The following is a 15459-nucleotide window of genomic DNA, read 5'->3' on the forward strand; positions in this document are numbered from 1 at the left end:
AAGCATCAGTCAGACACAGAACTGCTTCAGAAGCTCGAGTCTCTCTGTCCTACCAAACCGTATGACGAATGGGTAGAACACACTCAGGAGGAACAAGACTTGTCTGATCGGTCTTCGACGCGCCTCACATGGTAGGTTGACCATTGCAACTAGTTTTTTTTCAACCGATCAACTAACTGTATTAGTTCCATGTGCCTGGAAGACGTAAACGGAACAGATCTAATGCACGTGTTGTCCTGTCGCCATGTATATCACGCACACTGCCTGGAGCAGTGGTTCCTTGGGCGTCACTTTTTGTGTCCTCTATGTAACCGAGCCTTCTTCGAACAGAATGAGCCAGGCGAAAATAACGTCTAGTTTTTCACGGATTTGTATATATTATGGAACATGGAATATGCTCATACTCGCGTGACTTTTTCCATCATTCTCGTCAAATCGAAACCTCCATGACAGGTCCCGTATACACCTTCCTCGCCCGCAGCACATAGTACAAAAGTGCCAGCAGAATAGTCCCCACAGTCCCGACCACACTAAAGTTCATTGTCGTTTTGTTGACCGACATCTGAGAAGGCCAGAAACTGAAGAACACGACGATCACCATATAAATCACCGCATAGGTGTTGACCGCAGTGCCCCAAATCCCCGGCACATGGAATGGCCCCCAGGCCAACTTGGCACCGGGAACATTGATGACCCCGTCTTCTCCATGATCGTATTGCGAGATGGCACCAGTGCATCGCCGGTAGAGAAGAAGACTTCCGACCATGAGGTAGGAAAGATAGAGACCAGAAACGGCCATGGAGACGACGGCGTTGAGGGCAACACTGGAGCCGATGTTGATGAGGCCGAGAAGACAGCATACGGTCATTGTGAGCAGGATCGAATACGTGGGGAGACAATTGGTAGGGGAGACCTGAAGAGGCAGCATGTCAGTGATGTTTAGGCGAAATCACGGGGGCGAGTATACCTTGCTCCAGATGCGCCATCCAGGCACAGCTCGATCACGCGCAAAAGACCAGAACTGACGAGATGTTGCGGCCAGCATTCCAATCACCGAGCAGACTCCAATAATCAGTAAGATCGAGGTCATTCCCAGGGCGCCCGCGAGTGAATCAGTAGCCTGGCGGAAAATCTCCATGTACGGATATCCAGTGGGCGTTGCCAGGGCAGCGTCGAGATCACCCAGGCAGAACAGTACAGCAATCAACATGCTGAATCCGAGCGCTCCATTGATGAGGACGGACAGCAGAATTGCTCTTGGAATTGCCACCGATGCATTGCGCACCTCCTCCGCCATCTGTGTCGGGTCAATAATCCACTTCTTTTCACAAGGTAGTGGGGGGTCCCTACATGCACAGCAGCATCGCCACCAGCAAAGGCGAAAACGCAACCCGTCATTCCAACAAACCACGACAACCCCTGAGTGGGAAATCCACCACTGTTGACAAACTCGAGAAACACCTCGTGAGAAGACTTGTGGTCGGCCATATAGGTCATCGGAATGAGAATGGCAAAGAAGCCCAGCAAATGAACCACCAGGATGACCGTCTCAAGCCGGGGGAGCAACTTGCCTCCCACCACGTTGATTCCCAACGCCAGCAGGACTGCCGCCCACATGAGAAGGGTTCCATGCCAGGGCTTCGCCTGGTACAGTTCGTGACCGAGACGGACAGCGCCTTGGATCTGAGTCCCTGCAAGAAACGAGGACGAGGCGAATGCAGCCTGCCATCCAATGACGGTAACCCATCCTATGATGATGAGGTCAGTAGTGTCAATGGGGATTCGATTGCATGCCTACCAGTCATGTAGCTGAGGAACTTCATGAGATGCGGGGGAGCAAGCATTGCGCACCAATGGTATTGGCCTCCAGAGGTTGGTGCCCTTCCGATTGTTAGTATTTAACTCTAATCCTTGGACTGCAAGATGTGTCCACATACATTGAGGCTAATTCAGATATTACCACAAAGCAGCATGCGGTTCCTGTCCAGGCGAAAATAAAGGCGTAGACTGCGCCTCCGGGACCGCCACTGAATGCTGTTAGTTTCCGACCTCGTGTCACCCAGCTTGCATTACTAACTTTGATAGAGGCATGAGCAAAGTACTATAAAAGGAGCCATTTATTAGTTGCATGATCGGCCGCGAGGGGTTAGGAAAATCATACTTGAACAATCCCTCCCACGTCGCAAGAATTGTGCAGCTGAACCCGAGCGTGGATAGGATGCCGAACGTTCGCTAAAGCGAGTCAGATTAAGGAGCACTTGAAGATAAGCAGCCTATTTACCTTCAGAACTGATTTCTTTCCCAGTCGCGCCAGATCGGTGACATCGCGATCATGGCTGCGGACCTCTTCGTTCGCGGAGACAGCGCGATGCTTGAGTTGGTGCGACTCCATGTTGGCGATATCACGAAACTGGGGAATAGCAATCACACTCAAGAGCTGCTGGAGATTGTCACCATGAATGTCGGGAATGGTTCATTTTAAGGCCTAGGAGTGAGGAGAAGTGGGTTGCTAGACAGAACGCAAGTTGCCCAGACCAATCTGGCCACCGTCGAAACACCTTCCGTTCAGGTTCTAGTCCTGAACGCAAAAGGAGGCCGTCTTATGGGTGGGAAGTAACCCCGACTGAAGCCGATATCGACGGTGTCTTTCTAATTTACGATCCCTGTCATCCCCCTGTCTTGCGGGTCATTCGCAGGGGGTTGCGACCAGGATAAGATCAAGGAGTTCACACTTGATGCCGTCGACGTCCAGCGGTGGTGTACAACCTCCAATTTGTATCATTTTACAATTGGCCATGCTGAAATGTCCGACTGCCGAGTACTCGACTGATCACAAGGCTTAGGATATGCTTCTTCGGTTTCGAATTCTTGTCCCGCCCACCGACCGAGCCAAGGCACCATTTGATCGTGATCGGTGGGTAGACTTTGCTAGACAGTTTACTCTGAAACTAGTCCTTCTATCAATCGGCATCGGGTGCTGAAACCAGTTAGACCACGGTCAATCCACCGTCCAGAGTCCACTCCTATTACGTGACGTCTCTTGGCGCGACAAGGGTTCGGCCAACAATGTAACCTTCCTCCGTATAACTGCAAGGATGAGAAAATTTTGTCTCCCACGGTCGCATGCTCGTAATGCACGAGCCAGGATCTGTGCCGTGCGTGTTTCACCAGAGCAGCTGGCCGAGTTCCGTGTGTATGCTGTGCTCGCGTCTGGATCTGCCTCGATGGGCTGTCCAGGGCCACATGTAGATCCCACGACACGCGGTAGTATATGCATGTGAACTATGCTCACATAGATTCTGGCATAGGGAACAAGAACTTTGGATGAGATCAAGTGCAGAGGCCTTCGGACAGATATCTGACACGGAGGAAATCTATTCCTGGTAATATTTGCCGCCCCAACGCAGAACGTACGCGAGGATGGCACGGGAAGGATGAGATCCCTGTCCCTCCCTGGTCATAATCAAACTCTCAATGTTTCTATCAGCTCAAAGTGGGCTCGCGTGAGGTCTACTTGAGTATTCGCATTGATTTCGACGTTAAATGTCGACGAAGTCTCTGCTTTCGTCTCTCTTCATGCCATCCACGCCAGGTTGCCTCTCCTTTTCCTGACATGAATGCCACTGTGCGCGACAAGCGCTATTGAGTAGCCGGGCTTTGATCGACTGCCTACCTGCAGGGCATGACTGGCAGATATGGGGCGATTTGCCAACTCCGATACCCGGGATCCTGCCGTCAATGTCACCAACTGGTTTCTGGTCGTTGTTGTGGGTTTAAGCGTCCTTATTCGATTGGGGACGAAGTTCTGGATTTTTCACCGGTTGACCAGCGATGACTACCTGATTATCGCATCTTTGGTATGTTTACGAATATAAAATGCTAGAGAATTATGATCTTACTCAGTTTCAATACAGACATTCTGCATTGCGCAATCAGCGGCCATCTCGACAGCGGTATCACACGGATATGGCTATCATTTCGCGACAATCTCGAGTGCAAATTTTGACCAGGTCATGAAAGTACGTCGTTGCTAATGTCGTCTGCTGCCTTAAGTCCGGCTAACCCTTGTCTAGTCACAATATGCCGCCTACATCCTGTATATCGCAAGCCTCTGCCTTTCCAAGCTATCGCTCTCGACCTTTATTCGCAGCTTGACCCCGGTGCATAAAGATCACTTCCAGGCCGCCGTCCTGCAGGGCCTTATTGCGGTCCTGGGAGTGGTTGGTGTGTTTGGTACGGCCTTTCAATGTCATATGCCCCGTCCATGGGATTATTGGCACGGGAAATGCTTCAATTTGGTAGCCATTGCGCCTATCCTTAATAACAGCGTCACGTCTGATTGGTACTAACTTATGCAAGGCCGCTTGGAATCACTTCCTTTCTGTGTCGAACATTGTTACAGATTGTATGATTATCGCACAGGCTTTGCTCTTGATTGCAGGCATTCAGGCGACGTGGAAGAAAAAGGCCGTTTTTGCAAGTATATTTCTGTCAAGAGTCATGTTCGTGCTACTCAGGCCCCTATGATTGAAATGACAAGGACTGACCTTTACTATGCAGCGTGATCGTAGCGACAATTATCGAAATCGTCTTCTCCCGCGACGTTAGACATTCCACCGATCCGACATACGACTACTGTCCTACTACAATTGTGTCGCAGGTTGTACAATGTGCGAGTATAGTTACCGCATGCTGGGGCCAATTGAAGCCCTTCCTCAATCAGCTCAAGTCCAATGGACTGCGTATTCGAGGGGTGGATTACCAATATTCGACTGGGAAGGGACAATCATCACGGTCGTACGGACGATCTGGGACAAATCATAGCCGGGAGGAGCACCATGAACTGGTCCCAGTGGCATCAGGACAGAATCTCACCATGGTGTCGGCGTCACCGGCGTGGGATGCGGATAGCCAATCCAGCCAAACTGGGATCATCCGCGAGACGCGGACTTGGGTTGTGACTGGTGATGAAGGACATCCGGAGCATAGGTAGTGAGATGGGTTTCTTCTTTGGTAACTCAGGTCCGGTTGGTCATAGGGAAACTGAGCTATGACCATAATTGCCCGGCTCTGAGAATGATGAATGGAAAAGTGTTCAAAAATCCTCATGGAATAACTTTATCATCAACTTGTTCTGCCGAAGAATCATGGTCACATTTAGAATCATCCAAGTCATGATCCGGTATAATCCTTAGAACCCGGGTTATATTGGAATAGCATCATGCCATGCATAACATGCCATCGTTGAGCCACATCACCCCACGACATCAAACTCAACAAAAGGCGAAAATGACGAAACTTGTGCAAGGTAGCGAATATATAAAAGCAGTTGGGATAGCGACCTAAAAAGTAATCATCCACAACGAGTACGGTAATACCTGCATACATTCTAGATCTACGACCACATATCCCCAATACTGTCGCCACCATGGGGTCAAACGACACTACTGAACAACTATTCCACATTCTTCTGACGACCAGTCACCTTCAAAAAAACCCAAACAACGTTGTCGAAAAGGTCCGAATCCCGGGCACCTACACAAAACTCCAAGCTGCCAAAGCTGCCGCATACCGCTGTCTGTTTGACGCGGGCTACGAAAAGGAGTGGTTCACCACGTACGAGACCAAGCCGGACGTATTCGAGAACAGAGATCTTCCCGAGCGATCTGGTTTAGCTGTCTTTGCTGTTGCGCCCGATGGGACGGAATTCCGGGTTCATATCATGACGACGCCGAAAGATGAAAAGCTCATCGACGAGGTCATTGAGGGCCACGTCACCAAGCCGTTGTACTATGTGGTACAGGCGAATGTCGAATACAGCGCCGACGAGGGCAGCAGAGTGCGCGATATTGACATCGAGGGTGTCTTCCTGACGTACCAGGAGGCAAGAGACTTGGCCAGCCGGGTGTTGCTGTCCAAAGAAGATGAAATCACCAAGGAGAGCTTTGCCGAATACACTGAAGCAGCCTCTACGGAGAAGGACTGTGGATATGGAGAGAATGTGGTTGTCCGCGCTGTGTCGGAATATGGGACGAACTATTTGATTTCGGTCATCAAGAATCAGGAACTGGAGGCTGTACACTTGGCGGAGGCCGCCATGAAGATATTGTGATGATCTGCTTGTCTCTCGTCGAGGGTGAGCATTCTATATTTATTTTAGTCGGATTGCTAAAGGAGTTTAATGCCGCTTGAAATGCATCCACCAATGTTTATAATGCCACGCTAGCCCTTCTTCTCAGTCTCTCTTGGAAATCCCAAACCAGCCAGAGCTTTGGTTGGTCCAACCTGTTTCCAACGATCCATTTCGTCTTCGTTCTTTAGCCAGACAGAGCCCATCATTCCCGTCGCATTGGCAGTGATGTCCTCAAAGTTGTTACTGCGCCTGGGGATGACAATTATCCAGTCTCGGACCAACGCGACGTTATGTGGAAAGTACCCTCCATTGTTTGCGTCGGGTGAGTTTCCAGTCCTTTTTTTTGCTTCTGCCAACAGTTCCTGGTAGATCTCCGAGAGTTTTGAAGGGTAGTTCGGATCTTCAAAGTCCAGATCCCGAAGATATCGCAGACCATACTGAAATGGAATCACCTCAGGGTCAAAGTTCGGGTCGTCGGGAAACAGATGGGCAGGGCGCGGCAAAATCTGCACATGTTTATGGTTCCTGCTTGCGCCTGCTATCGGCCCACAGTTGTAGATAACCAGATGGCGTTCTTTAGACGAGCTCAGGACGCTATGAATCGCTGCAAAGTCTTCCACGGTGAGCGCTTCATGCTGCCGCCGGTAGGAGTCGCACGTCAACAAGAGCAACTGTGGCCGGAGAACAGAAAACTTGTTGATTACGAGGAGATGGGTCTGGTTAATGGATGCAATGAGCAAGCCTGGATCGGCGTTGGCAATATCACTGCCTGCTCCGAAGCCTTCGGGTGATGCACTATCACTCGAGTGGAAATTCTCCCCAATATTAGCCGGCTTTGTGCGGAGTGAAGGACTGATATAGAACTCGAACTGGGATCGACATATAGTTAGTGAATGTCGATTTAATGCCGGAGTTCCTCACAGGAAAGCCCGCATCGTTCAGCCGTATTGTTGTTGGCGGGGAATAGTATATGATTTTTCGAGCAACCAGGTCATCGAACCTCGCCAGGAGAGCATCATAGTCAACCTCAGTCGCCATAGCACGTGGAAAGCAGCAGAACCAGGATTGGTGGCAGCCAGATTACGAATATTGAGTTCCTGACTGATTGAGGAAAAGAAAAGAAACCAGGGCAATAAGAAGAATGATAGCAAGACCGGGGACTACTTTCGAACAAGGTTTAGTGCTTACTACGTGTCCATATCCATATCCATTCGATTTCTCCGCCTCCTGGCGGCTGACAGATTCAAAACCATGGTGACATTTTTGCATTTCTTGGGTCAATCCATATCCTCACCCTTTCATCCTTGCAGATCCGATGTCTCCGAATTTGAAGATATGATTTCCTAAGATGTTTATTACTCTAGGCTAACTCGCTAGGCTGAGAACAGGATGATATTAGTTCTCTCTTGGCATGACCAGCTGAGAGGCAGCTGGGCCAGATAGGAGAATCTGTTAGTTGGTGGCGTACTTTCCAGCACCATTCAGATGAATCGCGCATGTCAGATTGGCCGGACAGAGTAATCCCTACCGAGTTCAAGCGCACTGGCCCAGTGATGAGGCTCATCCTTGTGGGAAGAAGAGGAGCCGTTTCTGCACAATGTCGGCAGATATAGTCTGGAGTCTAGACGACAAGATCCCCACTTGCTTGACAATATTTAAGATTGTTCAGACAGACAGAACTGCAGGTCCACACCAGCAAAATGGGCGATAAGCAGCCCATAAACACCGACCATGAAGATGCCACCTTCTCTCGGTTGGAGGCGTCATTCTCGCAGACAAAGGTGCTTCCTCGAAGAAATTCGATTGAGATGAAGGATATCTTTCGTCACGCCCAAGCAAGCGATTTGGAAGCGAAGGATCTCGACTTTAACTTCAGTTTAGACCGCAGCAACTACCCTCTCGGTAACCTCCAGTCCCTCCAGGATGTGTTTCCAGCGGTGCAGCATGACACGCATTTGAAGAATCCCCGGAACTTTTCTGACGAGACCGATATCATGTGTCTGGATGTGAATGAAAACACGTCATGTCAGTCAGAACGATAATCGTACAGTTATTGATCGATGGCTGATACTGCAAAGCATGGCATACGCTCGACTCGAGAGGATTGACTCAACTCCTTCAGGTAGGAGCATTTGTTCCACCGGGCCAACGGAGCTGATGGGCAGATTAGAATATTCCAAAAGCTTCGCACACGAATGTACCGTTTGGACATTCAAAACCTTCGAGGCTACTTGCATTGTACGTTCCAGACTTTTTGGCACCTTCGCCACTGACAGTCAATAGCTTCGTACCTCTCATACCAGAGAAGCATACTTCGTTTGCGAGTCGGATATCCATGACTCAAGACAACACGATGGAGCTTTTCAAGTACTTGAACGCTGATCCGTCATTCATTATGAACTTGCTTGGGAGACCAGACTACTGGGCGCCGCAAACACGGTGGACGTCCGATAGCAATAGTAACATATTAGCTTGTGGTCTGTTGCGTCAGACATTGGACGATGAATCGAATTGCTGACATCTGCAGACTTCTACTGTCAACACCCCCGCTGGAACTTGCACTTCCAAGGGGCACCTCTATCAGTATATCTCCGCTATAACGCGGCTTTGCATCTCACGACCTATATCATCTCCCACAAGGAAGGAGACTCGAGTATCCAAGCTCTGCAAAACATTTTCGACCTTACCATCGAAACGGCGCCTGCAGACCAACGGGTAGGAATCCTGCTCGACGATCCATTCGACCTCGCCGTTATTCTTTCCACATTATCCTTCGAGGCTTCGAAATATCATGCCCAGCGATTCCGGCGGTACATGTGGAGCCAGATCAACAAGGTCGACGACCATCTCGCGGGGCTCGAAGCGAACGACCGACGCAAGCTAGGAGAACTGACAAAGGAGCTGCAAATCATCTCCCAAAACGCTGACTCGCATCTGGGAAATGCCGATGTCGCAATCATCACAGCAACTGCCATCCGCACGACGCATGCTCGCTTGCACGAAGCCATGGGCAGCCCCGCTCGGGTGTTTGAGCGCGCATCTGACTCGATCACGTATGTTATTGAGTCCATGCAGAAGCAGAAGATATGGTTTCTCAACTACAAGAACCGCAAAGACAGCACGATGGCCCTGGTGTATAACCTTGTGACGCAGCAGGATGCAGCGAGTAACATCCAGTTGGCAGCGAGTATGAAACGAGATAGTACCAGCATGAATGCGATTGCTGCGCTGACGATGGTCTTTCTACCTGGGACGTTCATAGCGGTGAGTTCTTCAGGCCGATTGCAGGCGGGAGTCGATCGTGATATTTCTGATCTTTGTTTCACAGACAATCCTAAGCGCCGGTAGCTTCAACAGTGGTGGCGATAACACAAGGTTTGAATCGGCATCAGTATGGTGGCTATGGGCTGCAATAACAGTGCCCCTCACGTTGGTTGTCATGTCCAGTTGGTGGCTCTATAAGAAACGGAACGATAATGTGCGCCCAGCACCGATGGCTAAGGAGGACGAGGACCCCACCCCACCACCAAAGAGAGGAACCTTCCGCTCTCTGAGTTTCTCGTCATGGAGCCGACGAGACAGTGCTTCTGGCAAGGTCTGACGCAGCGCCTGAGTGCCGATAGTCTGTACTTGTTCCCGGCAGGTGTTGTGCCGATTGATGACGATGTGATAGATTCGAGCACCAGGATATCACCATAATGGGACTTCTGTCGGTGATGCTTCCATTGTAACATAGGTTATTCCACCAATGATTATGATAATTAGTCACGCTATGCAACTAAGCACTAAGGCAGACGGGAGATATTGAATGAGCCTCATGTCTGGATTGTTGATCGAGACCAACCTCGTCCCCGTGCCTACTCAATGGAGCCTCTTACGGTATCACCGGAATCATATCCACCAATGATCTTATGACGTTGCCTTTTATGTGAAGCTGCTGAAGCTCCATTTGAAGACGTGTAGTTCCATTTCATCGGTCGAAGGCGACCTCGTAACTTGCAACACACATTTTGCGATCCGTTCTGTGGCGACTCGGGTTGCAAAGGATTGAAATTGCACTGACAGGATCGCCTAACAGGCTCACTTCCACATCAGATAGTCTGCAGGATTCGGGCAATGGCGGAAACAGCATATCTTCCTGGCCTGGAGGGCAATGCAGCTCAAAGTCATCCACCGCATCTAGAAGGAGATAAAAGTCGCCCTCCTCAATTTCCATCACCTTTCGCGCCACGAATGCCAGGATCTGTGAGTCCCAGAATCCTTCCCTGTGGAAGCTGCCTTCCAGGAGCCGGATAGCGTGCAGGCGAAACCGGTGCACACGACATTTGATGGCGGTATAGTATAGTGGAGCAATCCAGCCCAGATCTCCAATCGACCGCGACATGAAGAACTGGGTCGGCCGAGAGCCAAAAGCGGAATACATCGAGAGGAATTTCCAGAGCTGTGCCAGCATGGTAATCATTTCCTGGAATTTGTCGGTATGCTGGTCGAAGACCATCTCGTCGCCAGGCGAAAGACAGGTCGCCGCCATGATAGTTATCATAGTGTGATATGTACGAAGCAGCACGTAGATTTGCGCCTGGTCTTTGCGCATACTGCCCTTCATAGTCTGGATCGTGGTATTGTAAGTGTTCAGCCACCGGGTAAGATCGTCATGGACAGATCGCTGATGTTTGAGCAGCTCTGCTCGGGAACTGCTCCCTGTACAGAATTGTTCACGAACTTCTCCATTCAAATGAAAAACTGTTCCCATCAGGTGGTGAAGCCAGGACCACGCCTCTTTCACGGAGGGGAATGTCGATGATTTGCATTCCAAGAAGGGCATCTGCAGCCGTAGGGAAGAACCCCGGTGGACTTGCTTAAGTAGCTCGAGTTGAATGTGCAACCTCGACAGTGCTTGCACAATCCAGTCATCAACATACTCTTGACTATTCACTACAAAAAGGTCGCCTTTTCTTTTCAACAAACATGATCCTTCGAGGAGGTTTAAGCCCTGTTGAAGGTGGATTCGCGCCGATACAAAATGACCTCTGAGCAGCTCTAGCGCAATGAACAAAACGCAGACAATGAGAGCTATTCGAAAGGCAGTCCGGTCCTTTGCCTTGAAATGAGGCTGCAGATGATTGATCGCTTTACTGTACCGGGTCAACGTTACCCTTTCCTCGTCCCCTGCCTTGAGACCGCCATCATTCAGGATGCCTTGCCGATGGACCGAACTCAGGGCAAGGACGGCGTGCAGCACGGCGGGCTCGCTCATACTGGCCTGTATGACAAAGCCGCTCCAGAATTCTGAGAAAAATGAACCGGACATCTTTGACCCAGTGCGCTCTTTGAACCACTGAAGATAGCGGTCCTCTTCACTGTTGGTCCTAGCAGACAGCCAAAAATCCGACATTGGTCTAATGACAAGTGCAGAGTTCTCTGTGACAGCCAAAGGCTTCGTAGTCCTGCTGGAGCTTCCGCCACCCCAGATGCCGTATCCATCGCAGGTGCGACCGGTGGAAAGACACCGACGGCATGCCGGATAGGCCTCATCACATTTGGCCTTGCGAATCCTAGAAAGACCTCAGCAACACGCAGGCGTGGTTTCGGCATTGACTTACCGGCATGTCTGGCAGCCGGTCCTAACTCTTCTTTTACCCATGCGCCGCGTAGCCACTCCCAGCTGTCTGTTCGGTCGGTAAACTGCAATTTCACCACCAATCTGCAGGTAACAGAGGACTAAGATGATGTGAGACGAGATCCTTCGTGCACTCATTTAGGTAGCCAAGAAAAACCCCACCCACTTCCACTAGTGGAGCTTTTGAAAGGTTTTGGTTGGCTTACTCGGCTGTACTTACGCTTGATTGGACATCCTTAATAATAATGGTGTCATGGCCCATCCCGAAAGGGTGCCCGGGATACCAGGGCAGACTGGAAGTTATGGCCATTCTCCAAAAGATCAAGTGAGACATATCTTTTGCTCTGTCCTTACGCTGGTTGGTCATTTGAGATAATAGGCTCACTCGGCAATATTGTACTCCCATTGGCTGTTCAACTTCCCTATACTGAAAGCAACTGTTAGCGAAGGCTGCGCTTCACGGCTCAGACGATGGATTGCAGCACTGTCTTGTAGGAAGGACCTCGATTCTTCCTTGTTCCAGGTAGAGGCAATAGCTATAAGTATCCAGCATGAGTCCGACTTGGTCGACCTTCCCAAATCCCGAAACAGATCAATCCAGTTCCATTCCGTCAACGTATATATATATATAACCTCACTTATCGCGCCTTGCTATCAATTCCAATATGGTTGTCAACCGCCAGCTGGGCAAAAACGGGCCAACTGTTCCGGCCCTGGGGCTCGGTCTGATGGGAATGTCCTTCTGGGTCTATGGCTCCATTCCCAGTGACGAAGAACGATTCAAGGTCCTCGATCGTGCCGTCGAGCTGGGAGAGACATTTTGGGATACATCCGAGTAAGTCTTCAAGCAGCATCAATCAGTAGGCTCTAATTGCTAATAACTCTACTTGCCAAGTCTCTACGGCGACAATGAGGAGCTCTTGGGAAAATGGTTCCGACGAACCGGAAAGCGTGACCAGATCTTTCTCGCGACCAAGTTCGGCTTTGTTCAGGGAGGAAAACCCCACGAGATAAACAGCTCTGCCGAATACTGCAAGAAAGCTTGTGATGCGAGCCTCAAAAGATTGGGGGTCGATTCGATTGACCTTTGTTGGCGCCTTAACCCCGTCTACTGACAGAGGCCAGTATTGCTAACCAGCTTTCTACCCCAGACTATTTGCACAGTCCCAATCCCCAGACTCCCATCGAGGAGACCATGAGAGCCATGGTAGAGCTTCAGGCGTAAGTCACCAATTCAGTCAATGTTGAAGCTTCATAATCTTATTCAGTACAGAGAAGGCAAGATCAAGCACATTGGCGTGTCATCCGTGTCTTCCGCAACTCTCCGGCGCGCATGCAAGATCGCCAATGTCGTGGCTGTCCAAACTGAGTATTGCGTCTTCTCACGCGATATCGAGGGCCCAACAGGCACAAACCTCTTGGCAACCTGTCGAGAACTGGGGGTGGCGCTTGTGGCTTCCTGTCCCCTTGGCCGCGGGGTCATCACGTCCACTTTCAGCAGGGGTGAGCCAGTCGGCAATAGTGAAGATAAGCGACCAAAAGTCATACCCAAGTTCTTGGAGGAGAATCGTGAGCGCAACGTCAAGGTTGCCAGTCAGTTCGCGTCACTGGCGGAGAAGAAGGGTTGTACTGTATCGCAGCTGGCACTGGCCTGGCTGTTGAAACAAGGGAACGATATTTTCGCCATTCCAGGGACGAGAAGGGTCAGATATCTGGAGGAGAACTGGGGTGCCCTCCAAATTTCCCTGACGGACACGGAGGAGGCCGAGATCAGGACTTTTGCGGAGCAGAACGAAATGGCTGGCGGCCAGGTCCCGGACCAGTTCGTGGAGTATCTCTATCGCGATACTGTCGAGGAGAGCTGATGGGAGCTTTACTCTGATCCATGTTGAATAGCCGGAGAATCATTTACTGGGTTGATATCGTTATCGATCGTGTTCTACAAGTCACCCCTGCCAATCAGCAGCATTCTGGGATGGTTTTGACCTGGGGCCTTAGAAGGAGCCATTCTTGTACATTTGTAGCGCTATGATATCCAGGATTACTCTTCGATCCGACTCTAGAGTAGCATCTGAGTTGGCTTCTGTGGTGAATGTCTGCAGCAATCTATGGAATCTAAATATAGACAACCTAGTGTGGGCCACCCATCTAATAATAATGCAGATCAGTGGTCTGGCGTATATGTCAAAATCATGCAGAGGCTAAATAAGAATCCACATCTGTGCCTAATTCACTTGTGCTGAAACTAACCTACTCTGTGTATTATTCTTTATCCTTTGACTAGACTATGGTATGTGTTTCCCGCAGCTATACTTGAACTCAAACTTCTATCCATTAGAGTGATCTGCAAGAGACTATAGTGGTTTATGGTGACGACTTCAACACCGCCCTATATTATTACAGACCATTGGACATGATTTTGTATCTGCTAGTAGTAGAAAATATACCAGCTGACTTCCTATCCATCCAGCATATACGAGTCAATATCTTCCTGTGTTTATTTAAACATGCTTATTATCAAAATATCTATTAGAGTAATGGTAAGAAGCAGATGAACTTGTTAATAGGTCTGTCTAAGCACCACTAAGTGACCTCCTGTTTCGACCTGACAAACATAGGCACCCGGATTGCCGCGGTCAATTCAACCAACCGTCTCCGTGTTTACCTCCAGGATGTCTATGGTAGTATTCCCGAGAGTCTCTGTGAGGGTAGCTGGGCCAACGGCACCGAAAAGAATGTCATCGGCAAGGCTAAGCTCGGCAGCCCTGTCGCCGCGACTTCCAAGGAGCTGAACAACGTATGTTATTATCTGCCCATTGGCTCTGCTCCGGACTGACCATATGGAGATCCGTGTCTAACCCTCACTGAAGGATATACCCTCAAGGAGTTTGCCTACGACTCTGGAAGCGGATGGTACAACGGCGGCCTGGGCGGTGCCAAGTTCCAAGTTGCCTTACTCTGGCATTGCTGCTGTGTTCCTGGCGGGAACAGATGCGTTGCAGTTGCGGAGTTATGTCCAGAAGTCAGATAACACAATCCAGGAGTACATGTGGAATGGTGTGTCGAATCACAAGTTTCTCTTGATGTCTTTTTCTAACCTGCAACTTAGGCAACGGCTGGGAGGAGGGCACCAACCTGGGAACTGCGTCCCCGGTACTGGTATCGGAGCCACCTCCTTCCGCTATACTGACTACAATGGCCCAAGCATCCGGTACGCCACCTCCATATGCAACCCTGAATACGGAAACACTTACTAATAAAAGAAATACACAGGATCTGGTTCCAAACGGACGACCTCAGACGCGTCCAAAGAGCCTACGACCCGCACAAAGGCTGGTACCCAAACCTCAGCGCAATCTTTGACAAGGCACCTCCACGTACCGCCATTGCCGCCACCAGCTTCGGAGCCGGCAACAGTTCCATCTATATGCGTATCTATTTTGTCAACTTGGACAACACTATCTGGCAGGTCTGCTGGGACCACGGCAAGGGCTATTACGACAAGCCAACCATCACTCCAGCGGGGCAGTTTCGCCAATAACGGCCCGGATCTCGGTCTATACTTTCAGAATGGAACATATGTTAGCGCTGTGAGCGACTGGGTCTGGACTCGAGCGCAGGGGTCGCAGTTGGGCAAGAATGCTCTTCCTCCTGCTTAATTCTGTCTGAATTGCCATGTGTGCTACAGGTGAACAGTAGCTAGGAA

At 50.1% G+C, this 15459-nt stretch overlaps 7 protein-coding genes across 7 annotated transcripts; 4 read left to right on the forward strand and 3 right to left on the reverse strand.

Annotated features, from left to right (window-relative positions):
- Positions 1-430: 430 nt before the first annotated feature.
- On the reverse strand, positions 431-2392 carry ALT_7267 (uncharacterized protein; the record flags this gene model as incomplete). Its single annotated transcript, XM_089600213.1, has 7 exons — positions 431-913; positions 968-1297; positions 1351-1748; positions 1799-1881; positions 1938-2027; positions 2078-2232; positions 2282-2392. The coding sequence occupies 7 exons, from the start codon at positions 2390-2392 to the stop codon at positions 431-433; spliced, it is 1650 nt and encodes a 549-aa protein (XP_089455675.1).
- Positions 2393-3695: 1303 nt separating this feature from the next.
- Positions 3696-4993, forward strand: ALT_7268 (uncharacterized protein; the record flags this gene model as incomplete). The annotated part of the gene is made up of 5 exons (XM_089600214.1): positions 3696-3857; positions 3915-4019; positions 4074-4220; positions 4360-4502; positions 4561-4993. 5 exons carry the CDS (start codon positions 3696-3698, stop codon positions 4991-4993), a joined length of 990 nt encoding a protein of 329 aa, XP_089455676.1.
- Positions 4994-5428: 435 nt separating this feature from the next.
- On the forward strand, positions 5429-6112 carry ALT_7269 (uncharacterized protein; the record flags this gene model as incomplete). The annotated part of the gene is made up of 1 exon (XM_033557186.2): positions 5429-6112. One exon carries the CDS (start codon positions 5429-5431, stop codon positions 6110-6112), a length of 684 nt encoding a protein of 227 aa, XP_033413077.2.
- Positions 6113-6222: 110 nt separating this feature from the next.
- Positions 6223-7171, reverse strand: ALT_7270 (putative phosphorylase; the record flags this gene model as incomplete). The annotated part of the gene is made up of 2 exons (XM_033557185.2): positions 6223-7002; positions 7055-7171. The coding sequence occupies 2 exons, from the start codon at positions 7169-7171 to the stop codon at positions 6223-6225; spliced, it is 897 nt and encodes a 298-aa protein (XP_033413076.2).
- A 662-nt stretch (positions 7172-7833) lies between these two features.
- On the forward strand, positions 7834-9734 carry ALT_7271 (uncharacterized protein; the record flags this gene model as incomplete). The annotated part of the gene is made up of 5 exons (XM_089600215.1): positions 7834-8158; positions 8212-8255; positions 8304-8610; positions 8661-9397; positions 9462-9734. 5 exons carry the CDS (start codon positions 7834-7836, stop codon positions 9732-9734), a joined length of 1686 nt encoding a protein of 561 aa, XP_089455677.1.
- A 369-nt stretch (positions 9735-10103) lies between these two features.
- On the reverse strand, positions 10104-11777 carry ALT_7272 (Zn(II)2Cys6 transcription factor domain-containing protein; the record flags this gene model as incomplete). The annotated part of the gene is made up of 2 exons (XM_033557183.2): positions 10104-11688; positions 11737-11777. 2 exons carry the CDS (start codon positions 11775-11777, stop codon positions 10104-10106), a joined length of 1626 nt encoding a protein of 541 aa, XP_033413074.2.
- Positions 11778-12418: 641 nt separating this feature from the next.
- Positions 12419-15294, forward strand: ALT_7273 (putative aldo-keto reductase (AKR13); the record flags this gene model as incomplete). The annotated part of the gene is made up of 9 exons (XM_089600216.1): positions 12419-12588; positions 12649-12842; positions 12905-12974; positions 13027-13575; positions 13650-13765; positions 14372-14550; positions 14624-14810; positions 14863-14964; positions 15017-15294. The coding sequence occupies 9 exons, from the start codon at positions 12419-12421 to the stop codon at positions 15292-15294; spliced, it is 1845 nt and encodes a 614-aa protein (XP_089455678.1).
- Between the last annotated feature and the right edge of the window lie 165 nt (positions 15295-15459).

Source organism: Aspergillus lentulus (assembly GCF_001445615.1).
Source record: "Aspergillus lentulus DNA, contig: Alt12, strain: IFM 54703, whole genome shotgun sequence".
Lineage (NCBI taxonomy): Eukaryota > Fungi > Ascomycota > Eurotiomycetes > Eurotiales > Aspergillaceae > Aspergillus > Aspergillus lentulus.